The 21,788-nt window shown below is 41.0% G+C and overlaps 1 protein-coding gene and 1 pseudogene across 3 annotated transcripts in view; both read right to left on the bottom strand.

Annotated features, from left to right (window-relative positions):
- Window positions 1-786: 786 nt before the first annotated feature.
- Window positions 787-2,040, bottom strand: LOC308564149 (bone morphogenetic protein 10 pseudogene; annotated as a pseudogene). Its single transcript has one exon. The product of its transcript is annotated as a bone morphogenetic protein 10 pseudogene (transcript).
- Window positions 2,041-3,232: 1,192 nt separating this feature from the next.
- PELI2 (pellino E3 ubiquitin protein ligase family member 2) overlaps window positions 3,233-21,788 on the bottom strand; it is a gene marked incomplete at its 3' end in the record, with an annotated part of 154,613 nt that continues 136,057 nt past the window's right edge. For both annotated transcript variants that reach the window (XM_081151903.1, XM_081151904.1), the window contains 4 exons: window positions 20,551-20,652; window positions 11,489-11,686; window positions 9,789-9,977; window positions 3,233-3,799 (listed from right to left, as the gene is read on the bottom strand). In XM_081151903.1, coding sequence (XP_081008029.1) covers window positions 3,233-3,799; window positions 9,789-9,977; window positions 11,489-11,686; window positions 20,551-20,652 — 1,056 coding nt within the window. The remainder of the gene's footprint in view (window positions 3,800-9,788; window positions 9,978-11,488; window positions 11,687-20,550; window positions 20,653-21,788) is intronic.

Below are 21,788 nucleotides of genomic sequence, written 5' to 3'. Positions count from 1 at the left end.
TAAATACTTGCTCCATGTGGCAGGGATCCAGCTCATCTCAGCCAGCTCTGTCCTGAAGGATCTTTCCATTCTGGGAGCAGTGATATTACAGATACCACACAGAATGAGCACCCAGGAATTATTATTCCAAATGAAATGAAAATAACAGGGGGATGGAGGAGCTCATCTGAAATTTTGATTTAATTATTCCTCAGTAAACACTCATTTGCTCTCTTGAAATCAGGAATTTCAAATTATCTCTGCAGATGTACCACTTGGTGTTGTGTATATCTAATCATTACATTTAAATGTAGTTTGATTTGCAAACATTTTCAAAACTTCCAGGGCTCTGTAAGCTGCAAGGGAAGGTGACAGATGGTGGAAAGGGAGCGAATAAAGACGCCTGTGTCATTGTGATATGTTGCTTTTAGGCTCACAGAAATTTCGTTTTCTTTTTTATTCTTATTTTATTCTTATTTTTTTAAAATATATCTTTATTGATTTCAGAGAGAGGAAGGGAGAGGGAGAGAGAGAGAAACATCAATGATGAGACAGAGTCATTGATCGGCTGCCTCCTGCACGCCCCCCACTGGGGATCAAGCTGGCAACCCGGGCATGTGCCCTGACTGGGAATTGAACTGTGACCTCCTGGACCATAGGTCGATGCTCAACTATTGAGCCATGCCAGCTGGGTTAGTTTTCTTAAGGAAGAAAATAAAAGTTATGAAGCCCCAACAAATAGTTTTAAAAAGTAAAATCTCATTTTTTTAATACACATATAGTTATTAAATAAGCGACACAACTCTTCTATCTGCAGCCACACTCAGAGACGGCCATGCCTTCATATTTAAACTTGTAGGTGACAACACCTTTATCTAAATAGAGGATGGAGATGGGCTCCAGCTTGGTGGGCACACAGCAGGCTTTGGAAGCCTTCTGGGAATTCTTGAGGTGGACCAAGGCCTGGATAATTGCATGTTTTGTGGTTGTGAGATGCTCTATCAGGGGATAGTTGCAAACACCACGGCATTCATAGGCGTCATATCCAGGTGGGGCAATGATCCACGAGTCCCAGCCAATCTCCTTGAAGTCGATGTAGAGTGGGGTCCTCTGGCAGTAGTTTCCATTGGCATTCCTTCTGATGCGGGCAGTGGAGTCATAGATAATGTTTGACCTCATCTGCAGCAAAGCCTCTTCCCCAGGTCCACTGGAATAATCATCCAGGTTGTCTAGCCCCTGGGTGACCATTTCATTCAGCTCCTCTTTCCGTTCTTTCTCACTGCTTTGGTCATCAGAAAACACAACAAGTAAAGGGACATGCTTATTCTGGCCACTGGTGTTTATTTCCAGGTGTCCCCTGCCAGTGTCCTCGGTTTCATCATGTCTGCTCTCAATGTGGATTTCCAGCTGGTGGGTGGATGAGCCCAACTTTTGCCAACGTCTGATGGCACTGGTGACATCAAAAGTCTCCCACTCATTGCTGGTTCCATAGGTCTCCCCTGACACCAAGACCAGCATGTTTCTTTCCTCATTGTCCTCTGTGTTCTCGAGTACTTCAAAAATGGTAATTTTCCAGTCCACTCCATCATGTATCATGCGATCTTTTTGCACCAGTGTGTACAACCTGAGTTCAGCCATAATGACCTCTTCATGGTGAGGGATGGACACATTGAAGAGGAGAGGGTATTTTCTGAGCCCATTAAAACTGGCTGGTTGGGAAAACAAGTCTTCATTTTTGAAACTCCTGATGATACTGGCAGATGGCATGGAGGTGCGGTCTGTTGCAAATTTGTTGTAGAGTTCCAACATGTACTCTGGTGGGTCAACCTTGGTTGAATCCTGCGTAGGGATGTCAGACAGGTTCAATGTCTTGAGAAACTCATTCTTCATGCTCTGCAGCAGTGTGTCCAAGTCAACACCATCTTGCTCTGAGAAGGCATCATCGAAGAGGGGCGTGTCTTCTTCCAGAGGCGACTGCTCCAGGCTCATGATGGGGCTGCCAGAAACAAAGTGAGCTGCCAGGCAGAGGAGAGCGCACAACTGCAGGGCCAGAGAACCCATGGCTCTGCTCGAGCACCCAGGCCAACCCAGGGAGGTTTAGCTCTCCTGGGTTGTAAGTGGCAATTTTATCTTGTGATGTGTAAATGTCACTGGAGACAAGTTTGGAAACTCTTCCCCTTTCTCTCCCTCCCCCTACCATTCTTCCTCTTCCCCCCAAAGTCAGGTTGCAGTAATTGGATAACAAAATACCCTTTGGAGCCTAGCCTTTCTTATCTCTCTAGTATAAACGTGTGCACCAGATAAAATCTCATTTTTAATCGCTCTTAAATCTTAAAACAATTTGTTAAGCAAATAAACTTGACGTTATAGTACCTTGGCCATGTTTACTGCTGCAATAATCACCCTCAGTGAATGAATGTTTTTAAAGTTGCTACATTTTAATCAGCTGCACAGTTCTGGCCATGTTTGATGAATATCAAGGACAAAATATACTAGACAAAAATAACAAAAGGCAGACTAAAAAGTTACCGAAAATTCTTTGTTTGAAATGCCAAGGTATTTGGTGAATGTGTGTGTAAGATAATTAAATTCCACCAAAGTTAATAAAAAGAAAACAGAACATATGAATATTTTCTCCCAAAAGAAAAATAAATCAGAAAAAAGGCCCAGATTTCAAAACCACCACCTGTGCCTAAGGTCTCTGGTCCACCAATAACATTTTACAAAGCCGCCCTTTGGTATCTGGTCAGATTCTAGCCTGTTGTATCAAGTATTTCCAGATGTCACACATCTCTCAGGTAACACCTATACCCTGCAGCATGGATCGTGGCATATTATGAGCCAACAACTTTAGAATAAATTTCTTCATTTGTAAAATATGATTTAAAGTTGTGCCCAAGGCTACAAAGGAAAAAAACAAAACAAAACTTGTTTAAAAACCCAAGGTTAAAATAAAAGCATGGCGTTTGAAATCCAATCATCACAAAGATAACGTGGTTATCAGGCAGACTTCGATGCTGCTGCTACTGTCTGGAGCATGCAACACACCATTGGTATCTGTTCAACTCCTAGCATGTTTCATCACTATGCTCCCTCTTTCCTCCCAGCCTCAGGGTGCTCCCTCTTTCCTCCCAACCTCAGGGTCCCCCCCCCCAATAAACAGCATTATAAAAAGGTAAAATCGAGAGTTAGTGGCAAAAATCTTCACAGTAATGTGTTAATAAAGTTGTACATGGCTGTCAAGTCAAGGGCATCAGTCAACAGGACCCTGGAAAATTAATTTGATGCAGTTCTGTTCCCCAGCCAGCTGCGTGGCACAGAAAGGGCAGGCAGCATGAAACGCGTGAGTTCCATGAGGCAGCGGGATCTGAGACCAGTATTTTGCAGACTTCTCTGAGCACACGTGTCCACACGGGGTGAAGGCGTGTGTTGGCGGTCCTGCGTCTACGTAAAACCCGGCCTCACAGCCGAGCCAGAGCGGCACGTACGGGCCCACAGTCCTGCACATGGGACACTCCCTCTCGTTGGCCTCGGTGTCGCTGCGATGGCCCCAGTTGTGGTACCCATGCACATGGCCACAGCTGAGGTAGGCCCAGGGCTGCTTCTCCTCCACCACTTCCTTCCTGTTGATGCTGGGGAAGGCCAGGGTGTTGAGCCCCACAGGGCACTGTGGCCGGGCCGCGTTGATCTCCTGGCGCAGGGCTTCTATGTGTTTCTGAGTTGGGGCATGGAAAAGGCCGTCCGCAGTTCTCCAGAGAAGAGTGGCCCCGCACAGGTCAATAAGGGAGCCATCCTGCAGCACATTGGTCTCACTTTCCACCTAGAACAGTTTGACAGATATGCCTTTAAAAAGCAAAATTCAGTGAATCACAGACATTCTCTCCCCTCAAAATAAACAAGTCATCTTTGAAGTAAGCACAGGAAGGCAGTTTACCACACTCAAGGCAGGACTGGGGGTGTAGCTGCTTCTCCCTGACCCCCGTTTCCCCATTTGAACAATGGATATGATACACATGCCCCACAGGCACAAAGCCCTAAGCACAATCTACCTAGCTGGACGTGTTCAATCAACATAGAGGTAATTTCAGTGAGCACAAAGCTGCTTAGATTTTTATTTTTCCTCCTTAAGTCAATAATATGATTACTCTTTGATCCCATCAGGGACGGGAGATGTCCTACCAGTTCATCCAGTAAAGACCACACTCGTCTAGCCAGAGCCGATCCAGAGACCCCACGGAGCACTGCAATCATGACTGCAGTGTCCAGGTGGCTCCAGGTGACCCCTAGCTTATAAACAATCTATCTTTCATCCTGCCCTCCTAAGACCTGGAACAGAACTGTTCAGTGGGAGCCTTCATTTTTGAGAGGATGGCTGGGATAAGCACCAAGGTGCTCACAAGACTGATGAACAGCTGACAAGAGCACAGTTAGGTCAGCAGGAATCTAACTGCTGCCTCCACCTGCCGCATGTGCTTTCTAAGCCCAGGGTGCAAGACCAATGAAATCTCACCCCTATCCTGCACAGCCTTGCTCCTTAGCAGTGGGAGTCAGACAAGCTCCAGCTGAAGGTTAGTAAGGTGTTGCAAGTGCTATGCGAGGCAACATCACCACAGTGGCCCTGAGTGTGGACTCTGGAGCCCACTGCCTGGGTGTGAATCCTGGCTTGGTCACTTCCTAGCCCTGTGACCTTGGGCAGTTAAAGTCGCAGTATGGCCCGGCCGGGCATGGCTCAGCGGTTGAGCGTCGACCTGGGATCCAGGCGATCAGGGTTCGATTCCTGGTCAGGGCACATGCCCGGGTTGTGGGCTCAATCAATGAATCTCTCATCATTGATGTTTCTATCTCTCTCTCTCTCTCCCTTTCCTCTCTCTGGAATCAATAAAGATATATTAAAAAAAAAAAAAAGTCACAGTATGTCAGTTTCCTCTTCTGTAAAATGTAGGTTAGGGGAATGTGAGGGTTAAAAGAGTTATTACAAATGAAGTGCTTAGAACAATGCCTGGCATGCAGTAAGCATTGTGTAAACGTTTGTTACTGTTACTCTGATGATGTCAAGTCAGAAATGGTTTCTAAAAGGTCTTCCTTGAACAGAGATTGGAAAAAGATATAATCAAGAGTCAGCGGGTGGGAGAGGAGGCATGAAAAGGCCAAACACCTCATGCATCAAGGAACAAGGAGTTCAACGAGGTTCAGGAGGTAGCTGACGTAGCTGGGTGGGGCCATCACAGGATGTGGGGGAGGGCAGGACAAGAGGCCCAGGTTGGAGAGGTCGGTTGGCCTTGGTGCCCGAAGGGAGTCAATGAGGAGTTTTAGGAAGCTATGAAAGAACAGATTTGCCTTTCCAAAAGGTCCTTCCAGAAGTGTGGAAGATGGGCTGGATGGGTGTAAGACTGGAGGTGGGAAAAGTACTGGCTTCACTGTCTATGTAGAACAGGACTTTCCTTGAACAGACGATCTAGAAGTGGTAGGTTTTGGGGAGAAGAGAGTGAGGTCAGTTTTGGGTGTGCGGGCTCTGCGGGCCATGTAGAGTGTCTGTTGTGTAATGCCAGAAGGCACGTGGGACTGCAGCCTCTGAGACAGATGTGGCTCAGAGAAGCACATCTGGGACTTGTCAGCATCTAAGTGAAGCCCTAGAATGGATGAGACTGCCCAGCAGGGTCCCTGGGAGGGCAGGGAGACCGAAGAAGAGCCAGGGCACCCCCACTAAGGCTGGGGTGCAGGAAAAGAATCATGTAAGGGGAAGAGAGGTATGAGAAGATCAGAAATTTTGTCATTCTCTGGCTCAAAGGATTGTGCTGGCACCCCACTGCCGTCAGGATGAAGCCCAAACTTTTTAATATTCACAATATGGCCAACTTGACCTCTGCCGTTGTAGCAAACTGTGAAACAGGGCTGGCTGCCCCAGGCTGAGTGCACAGAGCTCGAGTCTATGAATACACCAAGCTGGACTGTCCACAGGTGTGCACAAGCATGTCCTTTGAGTAGAACTGCGCACCCCACCCCACATTACCCCTCTCTCGGTGAACCCTGACTCAACATTTGGGATGTCACTGATTTAGAATGCAGAGCTACTGCGTGGAAGAAGCAGGACTGGAATCTGTGGCCTGCCTTCAGAGCCACTAATATATAGTGGCTGCCCAAACAGTAATCCGTTTCCCTCTTATTTGTTATTTCTTATGTGCTGCCACTATCTGTGAACAAAATGAGTAGCTTTTCTCCAGAATACAGTGTGTGGGGAGCAGAATGGTAAAGATGCCACTGTACAGAGGCTGGGGAAGGACTTTTATTAAACTCTACAAAAATAAAAGTGCAAGGAGGAGGCACAAGGAATAGACAGGGTTGTGAACGTGAAAGACAGTTACAACCTAATGGCCCTAAAATATCAATGGCTAAGTTTGGAGAAGGGAATTCAAATCCCCATCTGCCACTTAAGAGCTGAGCAAGCCCTGACTTCCTCATCTATAAATAGTAACAATAACAACACTGACTTCATAGGGTTGCTTTCAGTGATATGTGAGAGAGAATTAACACAGCACTTGTGTAGTAACACTGTTTTCTTTTTAATTTTAAAAAAAAGCCTCACCGGAGAAAATGCTTAGACAGAGGAAGGGAGAGAGAGAGAGAGATACACTGACATGAGAGAGAAACATCGATCAACTGCCTTCCGAACCCCCAACCCAGGTATGTGCCCTGACCGGGAATCAAACCCACCACCTTTCGGGGCACAGAAGGAAGTTCAACCAACTGAGCCACATCGGCCAGGTAACCCTATGGGTATTTTTATAATTTCACCTAAAATTAGGTAAGCAAATCAACTTAACTGAATTTAACTAATTTTATACAAAGCCAATATGGTTTAATAAAATATCTCAAATATAATTTGATAAAATACTCAAGAGTCTACTGGCGCCGTATGATAAATGTTACCATGTTACCATTAACCAGGCAAATGAGCAGGACACAAGTCACAGTTCATTTGCCCATTTATTTACTCAGGGGTTTAAGCTCCTGAAAAAAATATTTCCCCCACACTTAATTATGGGGATCAAGTACGAAGGACCAAGGGGCTCATCATGTGCTGTAATAATGAGCAACTGTGGTGACTTCTTGTTAAAAACGGAATATACTGATATTAATACAAAACCCTCTCTACCAGGGGGCCTCGACTGTTGTCATAACAAATATTCTGGACTCCTAGCTTACCACTCTAGTCTCAATATTCCCATATTAAGTTACAAATGATATCTTCAGATAGACACAATTTATATCAACTGCTACCATCAACATGTACAAGACCAAAGAGTCACACACTGGAATGGAAGTGCAAAGAATCAGCAAGTTTCTATCTCGGACAGAGACAAACTGCTCTCCAAGTTAACAAGCGGGGGTCACAGGGAGTATGGATCCCTTCATCCCCACGGTGTCACAAGTCCAAAATCAGACAGACAGAAACTGGAAACCTTTATTGTTGGCTGGGTCAGTCGTATGTGATCAAATAGTACAGCACAGCTTTACGTAGATCTGAGAATCACTTACAGGGAAAGCTTTAAAATTAGTCTATATTTAATGCAATCCATTCACACAAGCTATTTTGGAGCTGTTTCAGTAGCACTGTAGACTTCTCCGGCATATGGTAGAAGTGTGAGCTGGGTCACCACACAATTATCAGAGTGGGCAAGACAAGCATCCAGGATGTGCCCTCCTGGACAAACAAGCCCTTCCTGCATTGCTGCATATGATTTATATTTACCCAGGAGGCAACTGCTCTGGTGTGAACCATCTCAGGTGAGAGCCAGGTGTGACTCCCCATAAGACCATACTGAGTGGGGGCTAGGAGTCCAGACTCTCAATCAGGGGGACCCGAGTTTCAATCCAATCTGGTGCCACCTTCTAACTCTGGGACATTGGGCAATATTTAACCTCTCTGTGCCATACCTTCCTCCCTCATCCATATAATGGGGACAATTCCACTTCCCCCTGTGGAGACGTGTAGATTAAATTAGGAGCTAATGATGGCTCTGAAACGTTGACGCAGTGCCTACAATCACAACCTTTCACTGACTTCTCACTGTTGCTGTGAGAATGACTAATAACCAGTCTGGCCAGCCTAGGTCAGTGCTGTGTAACATTATCTGATGATAGGAGACAAGAAATTATTTGGAAAAACTGCTTTCAGATTCTCTTCCTTATTTACAATCTCTTTTAAAAGTGTTTAGACAAAGTTTACTGAATTTACTTGGCCTTTCTTAGAAAATATTTCTCATCTTTACTCAGCTATGATGCTCCAAGACCTGGCTTTATCATCAAACAAAGAAGCTGTACCTATAGCTGAATAATGGTATAAAAGAGAAATTTTAAAATTTCCCTGAAAATAAACAGCCAGTAAAGAAAAGCAAACCAAGTTAGTAAAACAGTTCCCCATCTTCTTTTTCCATCTTAAAAATATTTCTCTCTGAAAAATGCTATATCAATCCTCTATTTCCCTGTATTTTTTCCATGGAAGTCCCTTTGATGAAAATATTTGTTTCTCTTGTTCTAGCTTCTATCTAACAATGAAAAGTACTAGAGTGGAAAATTTACTAAGAACCTTTAGATGACTGCATAAAAAGGCTGTGTACATTTATACAATAGACTACTACTCAGCTATAAAAAGAAGGAAATCTTACCTTTTGCGACAGCATGGATGGACCTGGAGGATATTATGCTAAGTGAAATAAGGCACTCGGAGAAAGACAAGTGCCATGTGATCTCATTGTGGAATCTAATCAACAAAATTAACAAACAAAAAAAACAGAAACAGAAGCACAGATACATAAAACAGACTGACAGATGTCAGAGGGAAGGGGGGTTGGGTGATAAAAGGTGAAGGGATTAAGCAAAAATATCTATCTATCTACCTATGTATATATATGACACACAGACAGGCACAACAATGGTGCTGGCCAGAGGGAAAGGGGTGGGGGAAGGTGGAGGTGGGCAAAGAAGATAAGTGGGGACAGAGAGAGACTTGACTTTGGGTGGTGAGTACACGATGCAGTGTGCACATGATGTTCTGTTGAGTTGTGCACTTGAAACGTGTATGGTTTTGTGAACCAATGTCACCCCAATAAATTCAAATAAAAAAAAGAACCTTGTGTGCTGTGCCCCACAGCTACAGCAAGATCAGAAACCCACAGCTTCTCATTTAAAGTATTATAATCATTCTCCATAGAAGAAAGGGTTAAAGAACCAACTGCTTTAGGGCATTTGGGATTAGTAGTAATAGTTCCAGGAAAATATTAACACACCAAGTCAATGCACTATATGAATTACTTCAAGCGAAAAGCAGTAGTTACCATTTTGGTGAGTTATATAGGGAATTATGTATTAATTCCTTACTATAGACTAAAAAAAAAAGCTAACTTAATTATGTTTTAGTTCCAGAAAGCCTAATAAATAATTCTGTAAATCACAATTTTCACTAATTAGTCCTAGACTGTTTAGGATTTTTCCAAATTAATAAACTTTTACACTAAAATTAAGTTTTCTTTTTAAAGTGAATTTAAGTGGACTTTTGTGGTGAAGGATATAATGAAAGATTATGCTCTCAGGTTGTAAGGAGCAAAAGATAATTTCTTCCGCCATGAGAGAAGCTTAACTGTTAAAGGACATAAGGCACTTCCCTCTTGCTTTCAGAACTGTTGCCCTCCTGGCCAGAGGTGCCCAGCACTCACACCTGCACAGAGGCTCTGAGTTGCAGGGGAGGAAAAGGGCAGTCCCTGATTAGGTTTTTATAGTCCGCTGCGTTTTTCAGAGTGAAGTCTACTTACCAGCTTTCCTCTCTGCTGGGCCGACCTGGTTTCTCGCAAGGTGTACACATCTCCACAGACGGAGATCTCACGCCAGACCCCGGGCTGGGACTCCTCAGTGAAACCCCCTCTGGGGTGCATCACCAGGACCCCGTTTGTAGTGAGCCCATCCATGTGGCCATCGGGGTTTTTCCATTTTGCTGCCTTTTCCTGGAGAGCAGAAAAAGCATGCTAAATGAAGGGATTCTAGAATCTCTTTAAAATATTGGGTAGGAGCAAAGGGGAGGAAAGTGGTGAATTTTCATTTTCTATTTAAAGCTAATAATCAGAAGCATAAAATATGCAATTAGCCCAACAATATGAAAGAAGTGGTAAAATGGATGACTTGGGAGCTTAAAAACAATATAACCTGATGCCTAGGCCTCTCCCTCAGAGATTCTTTTTCATCCCCGCACCCCACCCCCTCAGGTGATTCCAGAATCTGGTGTGAATTCTTCAGTTTATTTCTGCAGTGCTTTCATCTCATTATCTAAAGATGCTTTGTATGAACTCATTATCAGGGAAATGTGCAGAAGAAGGGAAAATATTTATATTAAACATACAAAATTTCAACAAATGTGAAGCCAACAATTTGCGGCTACTATGTTTTCATCCGAATCAGTATTGACATCCTCATAGGTGGCTTGATATAATGGCAGGACCGACACTTGGGTGACTGCACCACATTGATTTCACTCTTCTCTCCTGGGGACAGAGTCAGATGTTGTTCACGTAACTCGGGTAAACCCTGATTACGATAAGCCAGTTATGATGATCCCAGCCCCTTGCCAATGACTGTTCAGGGGTGGGCATGTGGCCGAGTTCTGGCCAGTGGGACCTTAGTGAGTCTTCCGAGAGGCTTCCTGGAAAGGTAGGTTTCTTTGCTCTACAAAGAGACAAGGGATAAACAGTGCATCTGCACCTCTTCTTCAGCAGGGGATGTGTGGTAGCATAAGAGCCATTTCTCACCCACGAGAAGACCTCGCCCGAGGAAGCTAATGTACCCAATGAGGCGGGGGCAAGACAAAGAACCTGGTCTCAGGTCACAGAACCGCCGAATTAACCAACCCTGCAGCTGGCCTTCTTTGGCACTTCTTGTGATGTGGGATAATACATTTTTGTTATGGTTTAGGCCATTTGGGTGTTTTTATTTGCCCTACAAAAATGTCCAGATTCAAAAAGAAACTATATGAAAACTGGATCCTCACTAAAACTTTTGGGTTCAATTTACATGAAAACCCTATGAAGGAGAGATTTTTAATGTTTTGCTTTCTGTGGTATCACATCTATAACCCAATATGGAGCACAGCAAACAGTCAATTTCTGAATGGACAAATAATTAACATATTCCTTTGAACCCTAATTATCTATATTTGACCACTTATTTTTCCCTATGAAAATGAACTCCTTAAAACTACCATAAGTACATTCTGCATGATGTTAAGAGATATACTTTAAAAACTAATTACTGTACATATTATAATTACTATAGCAAATAAAACAATAAGTAATGAAAACAATTTTCAGACTTTTAATAACAGCTTTTCAAACTGGCCATCTGAAAACAAAAATCTCAAAATTTAACTAGAGGCATCACGTAAATCAAATGTTTGGTTACAGTTACATGTCATATATGATAATGGTGTTTTTCTTGAAACAAGGTACTTATTAATAGTACTTACTCCAAGAAATATGTTTTTGGAAGAGTCAAATCCGGCTGCAAATATCCGTGCTGTATAAGGCTCGTTCCTGTCACAGACAATCCTGCAGGCAAACCTGGATATGGTGCTCTGTGTAATCTGGGCTTCGTCACTGTTCTGACCGCCAGAAACCGTGTCTGTGACGACGAAGTCAATAGGGCTCTCGGTTGATCTGCCCACCTAAGTAAATCAAAACACTCCCAACTCATTTGAAAAATATCATGTCACCATAATTTGCTCAAATGGGGTGAATGTTCAGGATTCTTGTAACATTCATTATCTCTGCTTTGGAGGTCAGAAATTAAGGAAAAAGTTCAGTTCTGCTCCTTTTATTGTTGAACTAAGGAGATTTTATGGTAACCAACCATCAGATTCTAAATGTTAGAAGAAAAGCTCCAGTTTCTATTCTGGAGGAAGAGATCTTACCCCAAACAGACTGCATATCTTGAATCAGACAGGAGCATTACTTTTATGGCAAATCGTGTGTGTGTGAGCGCGCGTGCATGTGTGTGTGCTTCCAGGTGGGAAAAAACAAGATTTTAAAGGAAGGCAACAAAAAACAAACTCTAGCCCCCATTTTTGTCCAGCTCCAGGGACTGGCTGTGCCCACTAAGTCAATCCACCAGGGACTCATAGCACAGAGCAAGGACAGCCCTAACCCAGACATAAGATCAAATACCTGTTACCATTTCTCAGTGTAAGAAGTTTGGATGCAATCAAATCAAAGATTTTAAAAGCTGACCTTAACATTTCAATTTGAGGTTTTTAAAAAAACTCTCTTGGGAAAGTCTAAAAAGTTGCCAGTAATATTATATTGGCTTTCTTTCCTTGGTAAGTTTAAATGCTGTCAGAAAGAATATATTTCATTGGCCAGATCTTACAGTCCTAACAAAGCTTTTCATATTCAATAAATCCAAATAAGGAAGGTATAACTTTGTCCTGTGAAGAAGGAGAAGTATTTGTTTAAAAATAAGAAATCTCAAGATACAATAGTAAAATGTTTATGTAATAATGTTCTATGAATCTCTAACTGGAAAACAGTGATAAATGTTACATATGCCAAAGAGACTTCTTAACTTAAAATCATTTATATGTAAATGAATCATTTCTCGCTAAACATATTAATGTTCTAAAAATAGTGACTTTGATTCTGAAGCTGCCAATGAGAGGAACACAGATGTATACATGTAAGGTCCCCAAAAGTTAATTTCCCAGGTTTCTTTACCCTGATTTCAAAATTCTATCTAAAACATAAGCAATGCAATACACTTTTTATCCAAATGCATAAAAGGGAACAGTATTACTATATCTTACATAATTTAGCTCTGCTTGTTTCCTGGAACAATATTAAATTTCTTTTGTAAATCTCATATATACATTCTCATGCATACTCTATCTCAAACCAACCAACAACGGACATCTACTTTCTCGTTTACAAACCTTAATTTCTTGTTCTAATGAAATGTGCCTGGAATAAACTAAACCACTGGGCACACTGAAACTCATCAACTTAACTAGATGCATATTGCCTGAATGTATGCATTTCAGGTTTAGAAAACCTATAAGTTGTTTAAAAATGTAACATAAAATGTAAATTAGAGATATTACAAAATCATATCATCATACAATTCATCTTTCTGAAGTTGCAGAATCTTCTCCCTGCTAGATTCAAGTTAAAGCTGAGTGTGTAGTCAGAAGCTCTGATTTAGACTGCTCCAATTTTTTTAAAGCCCTTTTTTAAGCTATTCTCTTAGCTACTTTCAAGTATATAATCAGCATTAACTATAGTCACCATGCAGCACTATATCCTCCAAATTTATTCATCTTACACCTGGAAGTTTGCACTGTTTGACCAACATCCCCCACCGCCTTCCCCAACCCCTGGTAACCACCATTCTTCTGTTTCTATGATTTTGATTTTTTTAAAGGTTCCACATGTAAGTGATGTTATACAGTATTTATCTCTCTCTGTCTGACTTATTTTCCTTTAAAACGCTTTTATTCAATTAAAGAAGTAACAAATACTTACGCAAAGTATTTCACAAATATAAGAATGTGAAAAGGAGAAAATAAAGGCTACTCCAAACTCAGAAACAAACCTGAACTTCTGTTCCAATGAAGCTTAGGAGTAAAATGGGAAAAGTTCTAAAATTGCCTGGTCACCAAACAAAAGCCAGAGTTCTCACAACGACAGTCTCTGATCTAATTTCTGCCACCTCCATGGTAGAGGGTAATGCCTTTTAGGTTCTGTTAGAAGCTCAAAGCTAAAACCACACTCTAGTAAAATGTCACACATGGCTCCTTGTCTACAGAGATTATTCTTTTCAAGAAAGGCCATTCTGATTTCGTCCCAATGTATTAAATTAATGTCTTGATGAATTAACTGAAATTGACTGCAATATGTGGCATTTTATTCCAACTGGAACATACTGCTAGGATCAATTATTTCAAGTCATGATACTTATCTGGCTGGTCATATAAGATTTGTTTATCAATTCACTTCCACTTAAATCTAACCTACAGCGCTAGTATAATTTCCTCTGTATGAAACAAACTTCAGGGTGCTTTTGCCAGAAAAAAAACAGAGCCACTTTCCTGCTGAAAACTCACCCACTGTGGAAAACTTGGATCCTGCCCTTTCTTTTGTTTACTGGATCAACTCTACATTATTTTAAGGGAAGTACGGTAGATAAGCCAAGGTGTTTCTGAATTTCATCTCATATTCATACAGTGCTGACATTCATACAGTAGCCATAGGGAGAATTGTAATCCCTATTGCTGATACTCACAGACACAGCATCATTCAGCACTTTAAATTTTAACATAAATGAGAAAAGTTGGGGTTTGCCTGGTTGTCGGTCGAAGTCAGTACAGGTAAGATAGTAAGAATGGGAGCACCTGAAAGGGCCTCCCTCCAGTTTCCCAGACCAACCCTTCCTATGTCCTTGCACCTATAACATTATTTGGCTTCCCCCCTATAACAAGAATGAAATACTGCAGCTGCTATTCAAGACCAATCTCTCCACTGATGCCTGAGATCCCAATATTCTCTACCTCCTAAGGATTTTGCTCCGGATATTTTCTCCTGCCTCCTCTCTCCCCTGAATCATCAATTTCTTTGTTGAGACTGGATCATGCCATCAGCTATCAAACACATCCTGAAGCTTCTCACACTGTGCCTCTGTGGAGTAAAGAACCTGTGTTTTTGTTTTTTAAATTTCAATTTGCCATGAATACCTTATAAAAATATAATAAAAATGAGTATTAGACCTGTTTTGATGTTTCAGGAATACCAAACTGCTATAACAGTTTCCAATGTCCTACTCATCTCACTCTGTACTGTTAACAGACATTTCGCTGCTCTGCTGAGTAGTTTGAGTAGCAGTGCTCTAGACTAGTCTCATATTTAAAAAACACTTTCCTTTGCCTGCAAGGAGCCCTCAAGCTATTGGCTCATTTCTCTGATTCACTTAACAGCAATACTTCTTTAAAATACTGTCACTAGTTACTACCTCTATTTCCTTACTCATTCCCTTAACTTGTCTCCTCAACCCACTCCCACTGAGCTTCCCTCCCAGTGGCTCTACTGAAACCTCTCTTGCTGAGGGTTCCAGGGCTTATACTCAGCCGGCAGATCCTGGCACATCTGTACCTAGTATTCAAATAATGAAACCCTTCCAGGCTAGTTGGTAAATAACTCCCTTCCCTTCTCTTTCTGTTCTCTCCCTGGATAATCTCATTGAATCCCATTTATTAACCATAAAGCCCCGATCTCTCCCCCACGCTTCAGACGAGCACACTCAGTGTCCACTTGGATGTCTAACAAGCATCTTAAATGTAACACATTCCAAACAGAACCTGGATTCCCCTCTTCAATCCCTAGATTCCCTATGTCAATGACTGACATCCAATTTGCTCAAGCTAAAAATCAATACCTAAGAATTACCCTTGATACTTTCATTCACACCCATGTTTAACCTTGTTTAAATCCTGTCAACACTACCTCCAAAACACATCTTTCCCTACCTTAGTTCCAGTTACCATCAGCTCTTTCTTGGATTGCATTACCTTGGTAAGCCTCCAAACTGGTCTTCCAGTTTCACACTGGCCTCCTACATTCTCCTCTGTACAGTGTAGTTGGAGATATTTTTTGAAAACATAAATCAGGTTATACCTCTCTCTTGCTTAAAATCCTCCAATGGCTTCTCCCAAACTCCTAAAATAAAACCCAAGTTCTTTACTTGGCCTAAAGGCCTTACCTCTCCTGCCTCTGCCTACCTTTCCAAGGTCATCTCATTTCATTTCCCTCCTCCTTCACTCAGCTCCTGCCTTGGGGACTTGGCCCTCTGCCTGGAATGCCTGCATGTTTGTGGTCTTTTGCCTCCTCTAGAATGTACGCTCCAGGAGAGGGAAGCCTTAGCTTACTATGTATAGGAACTAGATGAGTATCTGGCACGTAGTAGTACACACTCAAGAAATGAAATTGATGAATGGAGGATTATGACTGAGCCTAATCGCTGTGACATAAACACACCTACACTTGTTTTAAGAAACTATTGAAAAAATGTTGATATTCTTAAACAATTTTCTCAACTATATAGATGCTAATGTTACCATCTAAAACTACTTAGAGATTTTATTTGGTAGAACAGAAAGAAAAACCATTTGGAATATTATTAAATGAAATGGCATAAAGAGTAAAACCATTTAATATTTTGTCTAAATTTGATAATAAATCTTACTTCTGAGTTCAAACTAGCACTTATATAACTATGTCTATACCTATGACTATGATGATGGCTCTGACTATCCATCTATTTATCTATAATTGTTTAGTGGTTTTTAAAAAAAATAGCTAACACATTCACATGATTCAAAAAATCAGAAAGTATGAAGTACTTCCCTGTATACCACCTGCCTGGTCCTCTTCCCCACAAAGGCAAGTGCTTCACTTGATACATATAAGCATTACTTAGACATTTAATTATACTAACTTAATATTTAATGATCAACATGCTATTTAAATTTTAATATATTTAATAACATTATTTACCTTATTAACACTCAACATTAAGTAATCTTAATTGAATATAATACCATCAATGACTCAATATATTTAATAGTATTAATATTTAATTCTTTAAATATGCTTGGAACTCTTTCTATGTCTGCATGTAGAGCTTTTTCTTATTTTGTTTTATAGTCTTGGAGGCCCCGACTGTATGGCTGTCCTCTAATTCACAGAACTGGTCTCCTACCGAAAGACGTTTAGGTTGTTTGTAATCTTTTATTATTAAACCATGCCTCAAGCAGTGGCTTGATAAACATGTTTTGCACGTATGCAGGGGTATCTCCAAGGTAAATCTCTAGGAAGCAGAGATTTAGGGGAAGAGCCGAGTCACTTTTCATAGGTATTTCCAAATCATCGCCCCATAGAGGTAGTACCAATTTATAGCATGTAGGAGCATGTCTCCCATTATCTCTGACAAAAACTTCTGGATTTCTGCCAATCTGGTACGTGAAAAACGGTAACTGTGTGATTTTAATTCACATTTCTCTTTTTATAAGTGAGGCTGAGCATATTTTCTTATTTGTAAGAGCTGATTTTATCCCTTTTTGATGCCAGTATTTATGATACTTATTTGACATCTGTTCAACATTTAATTAATAATCTAACTCTCCATATAGAAATGCAAAACCTCATGGTTTCCAATTTGTGTTTGCCTTTTTATTTTATTAGCCTTAATTTTCTGTTGTTTTAAAGTACCAAATCTCAGATATAGTAATTCTCATTTTGAATTGATTACTTTTTTCCTTTATTACTTCCTTCCTTCTACTTTCTGGACATCCTAATATGTATCAATAGAACTATTCCTGAACCTGTCCTCTACTTTTTTTTTTCTTATCTTTATTGTTGAAAGTATTATAGGTGTCCCATTTTTTCCCCTCACTGACCCCCTCCATCTGTCTCCCACCCCCTCCCCAGGCCTTCACCCCATTATTGTTTGTGGTCATGTGTTATGCATATATGTATATAACTTCTTTGGTTAATCTCTTCCCACCCTCCAGCCCCTCCCTTCCTCTGAAATATGATTGTCTGTTGCATGCTTCAATGTCTCTGGGTCTATTTTGTTTGTCAGTTCCTTTTGTTCATTAGCTTCTTCTTAAAGAAGACCCTTCAATATTCCATTTAATACTGGTTTGGTGGTGATGAACTCCTTTAGCTTTTTCTTTTCTGTGAAGGTCATTTTCGAACCTTCAGTTCTAAATGACAGCTTTGCCGGGTACAGTAATCTTGGTTGTAGGTTCTTGCTTTTCATCACTTTGAATACTCCTTGCCGCTCCCTTCTGGCCTGCAAAGTTTCAGTTGAGAAATCAGCAAACAGTTGTACAGGTGCTCCCTTGTAGGTAACTAACTGCTTTTCTCTTGCTGCTGTTACAATTCTTTGTTTTTAACTTCTGGCATTCTAACTATGATGTGTCTTGGTGTGGGCTTCTTTGGGTTCCTCTTGTTTGGGGCTCTCTGTGCTTCCTGGACTTGTAAGTCTATTTCTTTCACCATGTAGGGGAAATTTCCTGTCATTATTTTTTCAAATAGGTTTTCAATTTCTTGCTCTCTTTCTTCTCCTCCTGGTTCTACCCATAATGAGAATGTTGGGCTGCTTGAAATTGTCCCAGAGATTCCTTATACTATATGTTTCTGGATTATCTTTTCTTTTTTCTCCTCTGGTTGGGTGTTTTTTGCTTCCTTACATTCCAAATTGCTGATTTGATTCTTGGCGTCCTCTACTCTACTGTTGATTCCCTGTAAATTATCATTCCTTTCAGTTAGCATAGCCTTCATTTCTGACTGGTACTTTTTCATGTCATTGATGATCGCACTAATTTCCTTACAAGTCTTACTAAGATCCTTGACATTCTCATTAAGTTCCTTGAGCATCCTTATAACTGTTGTTTTGAACTCTGTATCTAGTAGCTTGCTTGGCTCCATTTCATTTAGTTCTTTTTCTGGACATTGCTTCTGTTCTTTCATTTGTGACATGTTTCTTTCTCTCTGCATTTTGGCTGCTTCCTGGTGTTTGTTTCTATGTATTAGGTAGAGCTTCTATGTCTCCTGGAATTGGTAGAGTGGCTTTGTGTAGGAAGTGTCCTGTAGGGCCCAGTGGCTCAGTCTCCCCAGTCACCTGAGCTGGGCCTTCTAGGTACTCCCCTGTGTGGGCTGTGTGCACTGTCCTGTTGTAATTGAGCCTTGGTTGCTCTTGGCATCACTAGGAGGAACTGACCTCCAGGCCAATCAGCTGTGAAGATCAGTTGCAACTACAGGCGAAGAGCTCACACCCCTATGGAGCAGAATTTACTTCAGTGGGGCTTTAGTGTTCACCGAGTCTGCCCCTTGAGTGTGTCACTTGTGGATGCAGTAGGCTTGTAATTTAGCATGGTTGAAGTTGACCACCGGATGCACTGTTTCTGGGGCCTCCTGGGATGCAAAGTCAGCCTCTACCTGTGCCGTGCCCAGAGCCCCCCAGCATGAGCTACACAGCAATCTGTAGATGGCTGCTACTTGTGTTGGACTTGGAGGTGTCCAGGAGAGGCCACATTATGAACCAATGCAGGTTGCCACTAGTGCCAGGCCTGGGGCTACTTACTGAGAGGTATGGGGCATGCTGAGGCCAGCTGCTGCTTGTTTGAGAGATTTTAGGAGAGTCCTAAACATGAGGTTAGAGAGGCCACTTGCATAAAAAAGCCACTGGAAATGGCTTGGATGAGCTTGCAAGTAGGGAGGGGCAGGGTCTCAGGAATTCACCAGGGCAGGGCCAGGTTGACGGAGATTCAGAAAAAGCGCCTGCCACTCTGTGGGGAGAGGGCTCTTCAAAGGAGCAATGGCCTCTGCCTGCTCTCTGTGAGAAAGCTGCCCCTCCAGCTTTCTTCCTGATTCCAGGCAAGTTAGTTCCTCCCCAAATGTCCCAGGTTCCTCTCAAGCTGCTACCCAGCACTGGAGCTCAGAGGGAGTACGTTTGAGTAAGTCCGTGCATTGGCCCTTTAAGAGGAGCTGCCTGGGACTCCAGCAGTCTCTGCGTCACTCAGCCATAATCCCTGCTCATTTTTACAGCCCAAGGTTGTGGGGACTTCTCTTCCCAGCACTGGAATCCTCGGCTGGGGGGCCTGATGTGGGGCTGGGAACCCTTGCTCCTCCCCCCTCTCCTCTCCAGGAAACCTCCACCGCCGAGATATCCCCTCCTGGCTTTAAATTGCTGCATCTGGGTGGGGGACCACCACTGCATCTCAGCGATTCATCCCAGATTCCACCTTGTGTCTCCGCCCCTCTTACTGGTCTGGATGTGCTTCTTCAGTTCCCTAGTTGCAGGACTTCTGGTCAGCTAGATTTCAGGAGTTTCTGAATGATGGTTGTTCTGTATTTTAGTTATAATTCTGATGTGGTTATAGCAGGTGGCGGGTATGGCAGTTACCTATCCCACCATCTTGTTGTCTCTCAGCCTGTCCTCTACTTTCTTACTGTTATTTTTTTAAACAGAACTTTTTGAGACAAATGTTTAATTCCTTGACTCTTCTGACTCTTCCTTCCTTCCTACCTTCCTTCCAATAGAAGCCCTTAAAGTTTTTACATTTCTTTTGAGTATACTGTCAGTCATATTTCATGAGTTTTGCCATATAATGTACCCAGTTATTTTTTAAAAGGCCTATAGTTGTAGTTTTGATGTCATCTTTCATTCAACTGTTACTTAGGAAGTATTTTAAATATGTCGGCTTTTAAAAGAAGCTGGCTATAAAAATATTCTTGCTATTAAAGTATTTTTATTGCATTGAGATCTGAGAATGTAGCCTTTATAATTACTTTTGCAGTTTTAGAATTAAGTTTTCTTAATCTTTCAAAAACCAAAAAGGATAATTTTTGTATTATCCTCACCTCTTCCCATGGGGCCTCACCAAAAGCTTATGTGCTAGAAGTTCTGATCACATATCAAAATACAGAACTGAAGGAATAACGTCCTAAAATTTCCATGAAAAAAAGAGTAAGATGTTACCTGAAACATATCTGTATCTTTATCATGTGTATACTCCACCACCACAGTCTGATTCCTTGACAGAGTATATGATATACTGTGTTGACCTTTGCAGCTGATAGCCTAATAATGAAATAAAAAAATATAAAAATTCATTAAAATTTCACTTCAACAACATATCCACAATTCTGTTTGTAGCAGACAGACATCACTCTGTCAGCAAAACACAACACAAACTAGCATTTTCCTAACGCTCAGAGCCTGTCCCTGAGCTGTGCCCTGAATTACAGAGCAGTGAATAGCCACAATTCTGGTTTTACCCAATATTCTAACTTAATATGAATAATGTTTTAGTTATTTCAATTCAAAGCTAATTTACTAGTTTACAAGACTTGATTTAATCATATTCCCATTAAAACACACACTTTCTCTGTAGACTAATAAAATTTATTTAAAATTTTAAAACTTATTTCACACTACAACAGGTAAGTCAATAACATTTTTGTATTTCCTGTGTAACAGAGATTATAATCATAGTAAAAGAATCACTGAAAAAATTATAAATGTTCTGTAAGAATTTCTATATAATAATGTACTTTTCTAGCTGATAATACTTATACTCTGCTCTACACCTTATTTAAATCTTCTATAGGCAGTTGATTAACCCACATAGTTACTGAATAAATATGGCAGCTAAGTTAGTTTTATCTTTTATATTTTTAGACTAAAGTTAATAGTCTTTTTCAAAAAATCTAGAAACCAATAATACAATATTGTTCTTATTTTCTCCATAATAATATATTTGACACATCTTAAGTTGTAGTCACATGCTTTTAAATTTCCAAATTAATAAAAAAGTTTACTTAAATTGTACTCCAAATTATTTCAATGACATTTTATCCATTCTACTTTATCTTCGTTTCCACTCTTTTATATTAAGTATAATAAAACTTTAATAAGCCTACCCTATTAAACACTTACTGAAGATGATATGTATGAAGCGCAAGAAAGCATTTGGAAGTAGCTGGACACATACAGCATGTAAATGAAAATGCCTGAACATTTATATTTTCTAATATAATTGCTTAGAGTAATCAAGAGTACAACATCCCAAACCAAGTTTGAGGATTAGCCTGGTTCATTCCACGCTTATTTAATCAGCTGCCCTGAGAAACTGCACGATTGAACTGAATGAAGCATGTACAACAAAACAAATATTAGAAGTGAAAAACTTATATATTTAATATGGTCAGGAATCT

The sequence above is a fragment of the Miniopterus schreibersii genome (genome assembly GCF_964146895.1).
Source record: "Miniopterus schreibersii genome assembly, chromosome: 1".
Taxonomy (NCBI): domain Eukaryota; kingdom Metazoa; phylum Chordata; class Mammalia; order Chiroptera; family Miniopteridae; genus Miniopterus; species Miniopterus schreibersii.
This window is presented reverse-complemented; position numbering and strand designations above follow the sequence as displayed.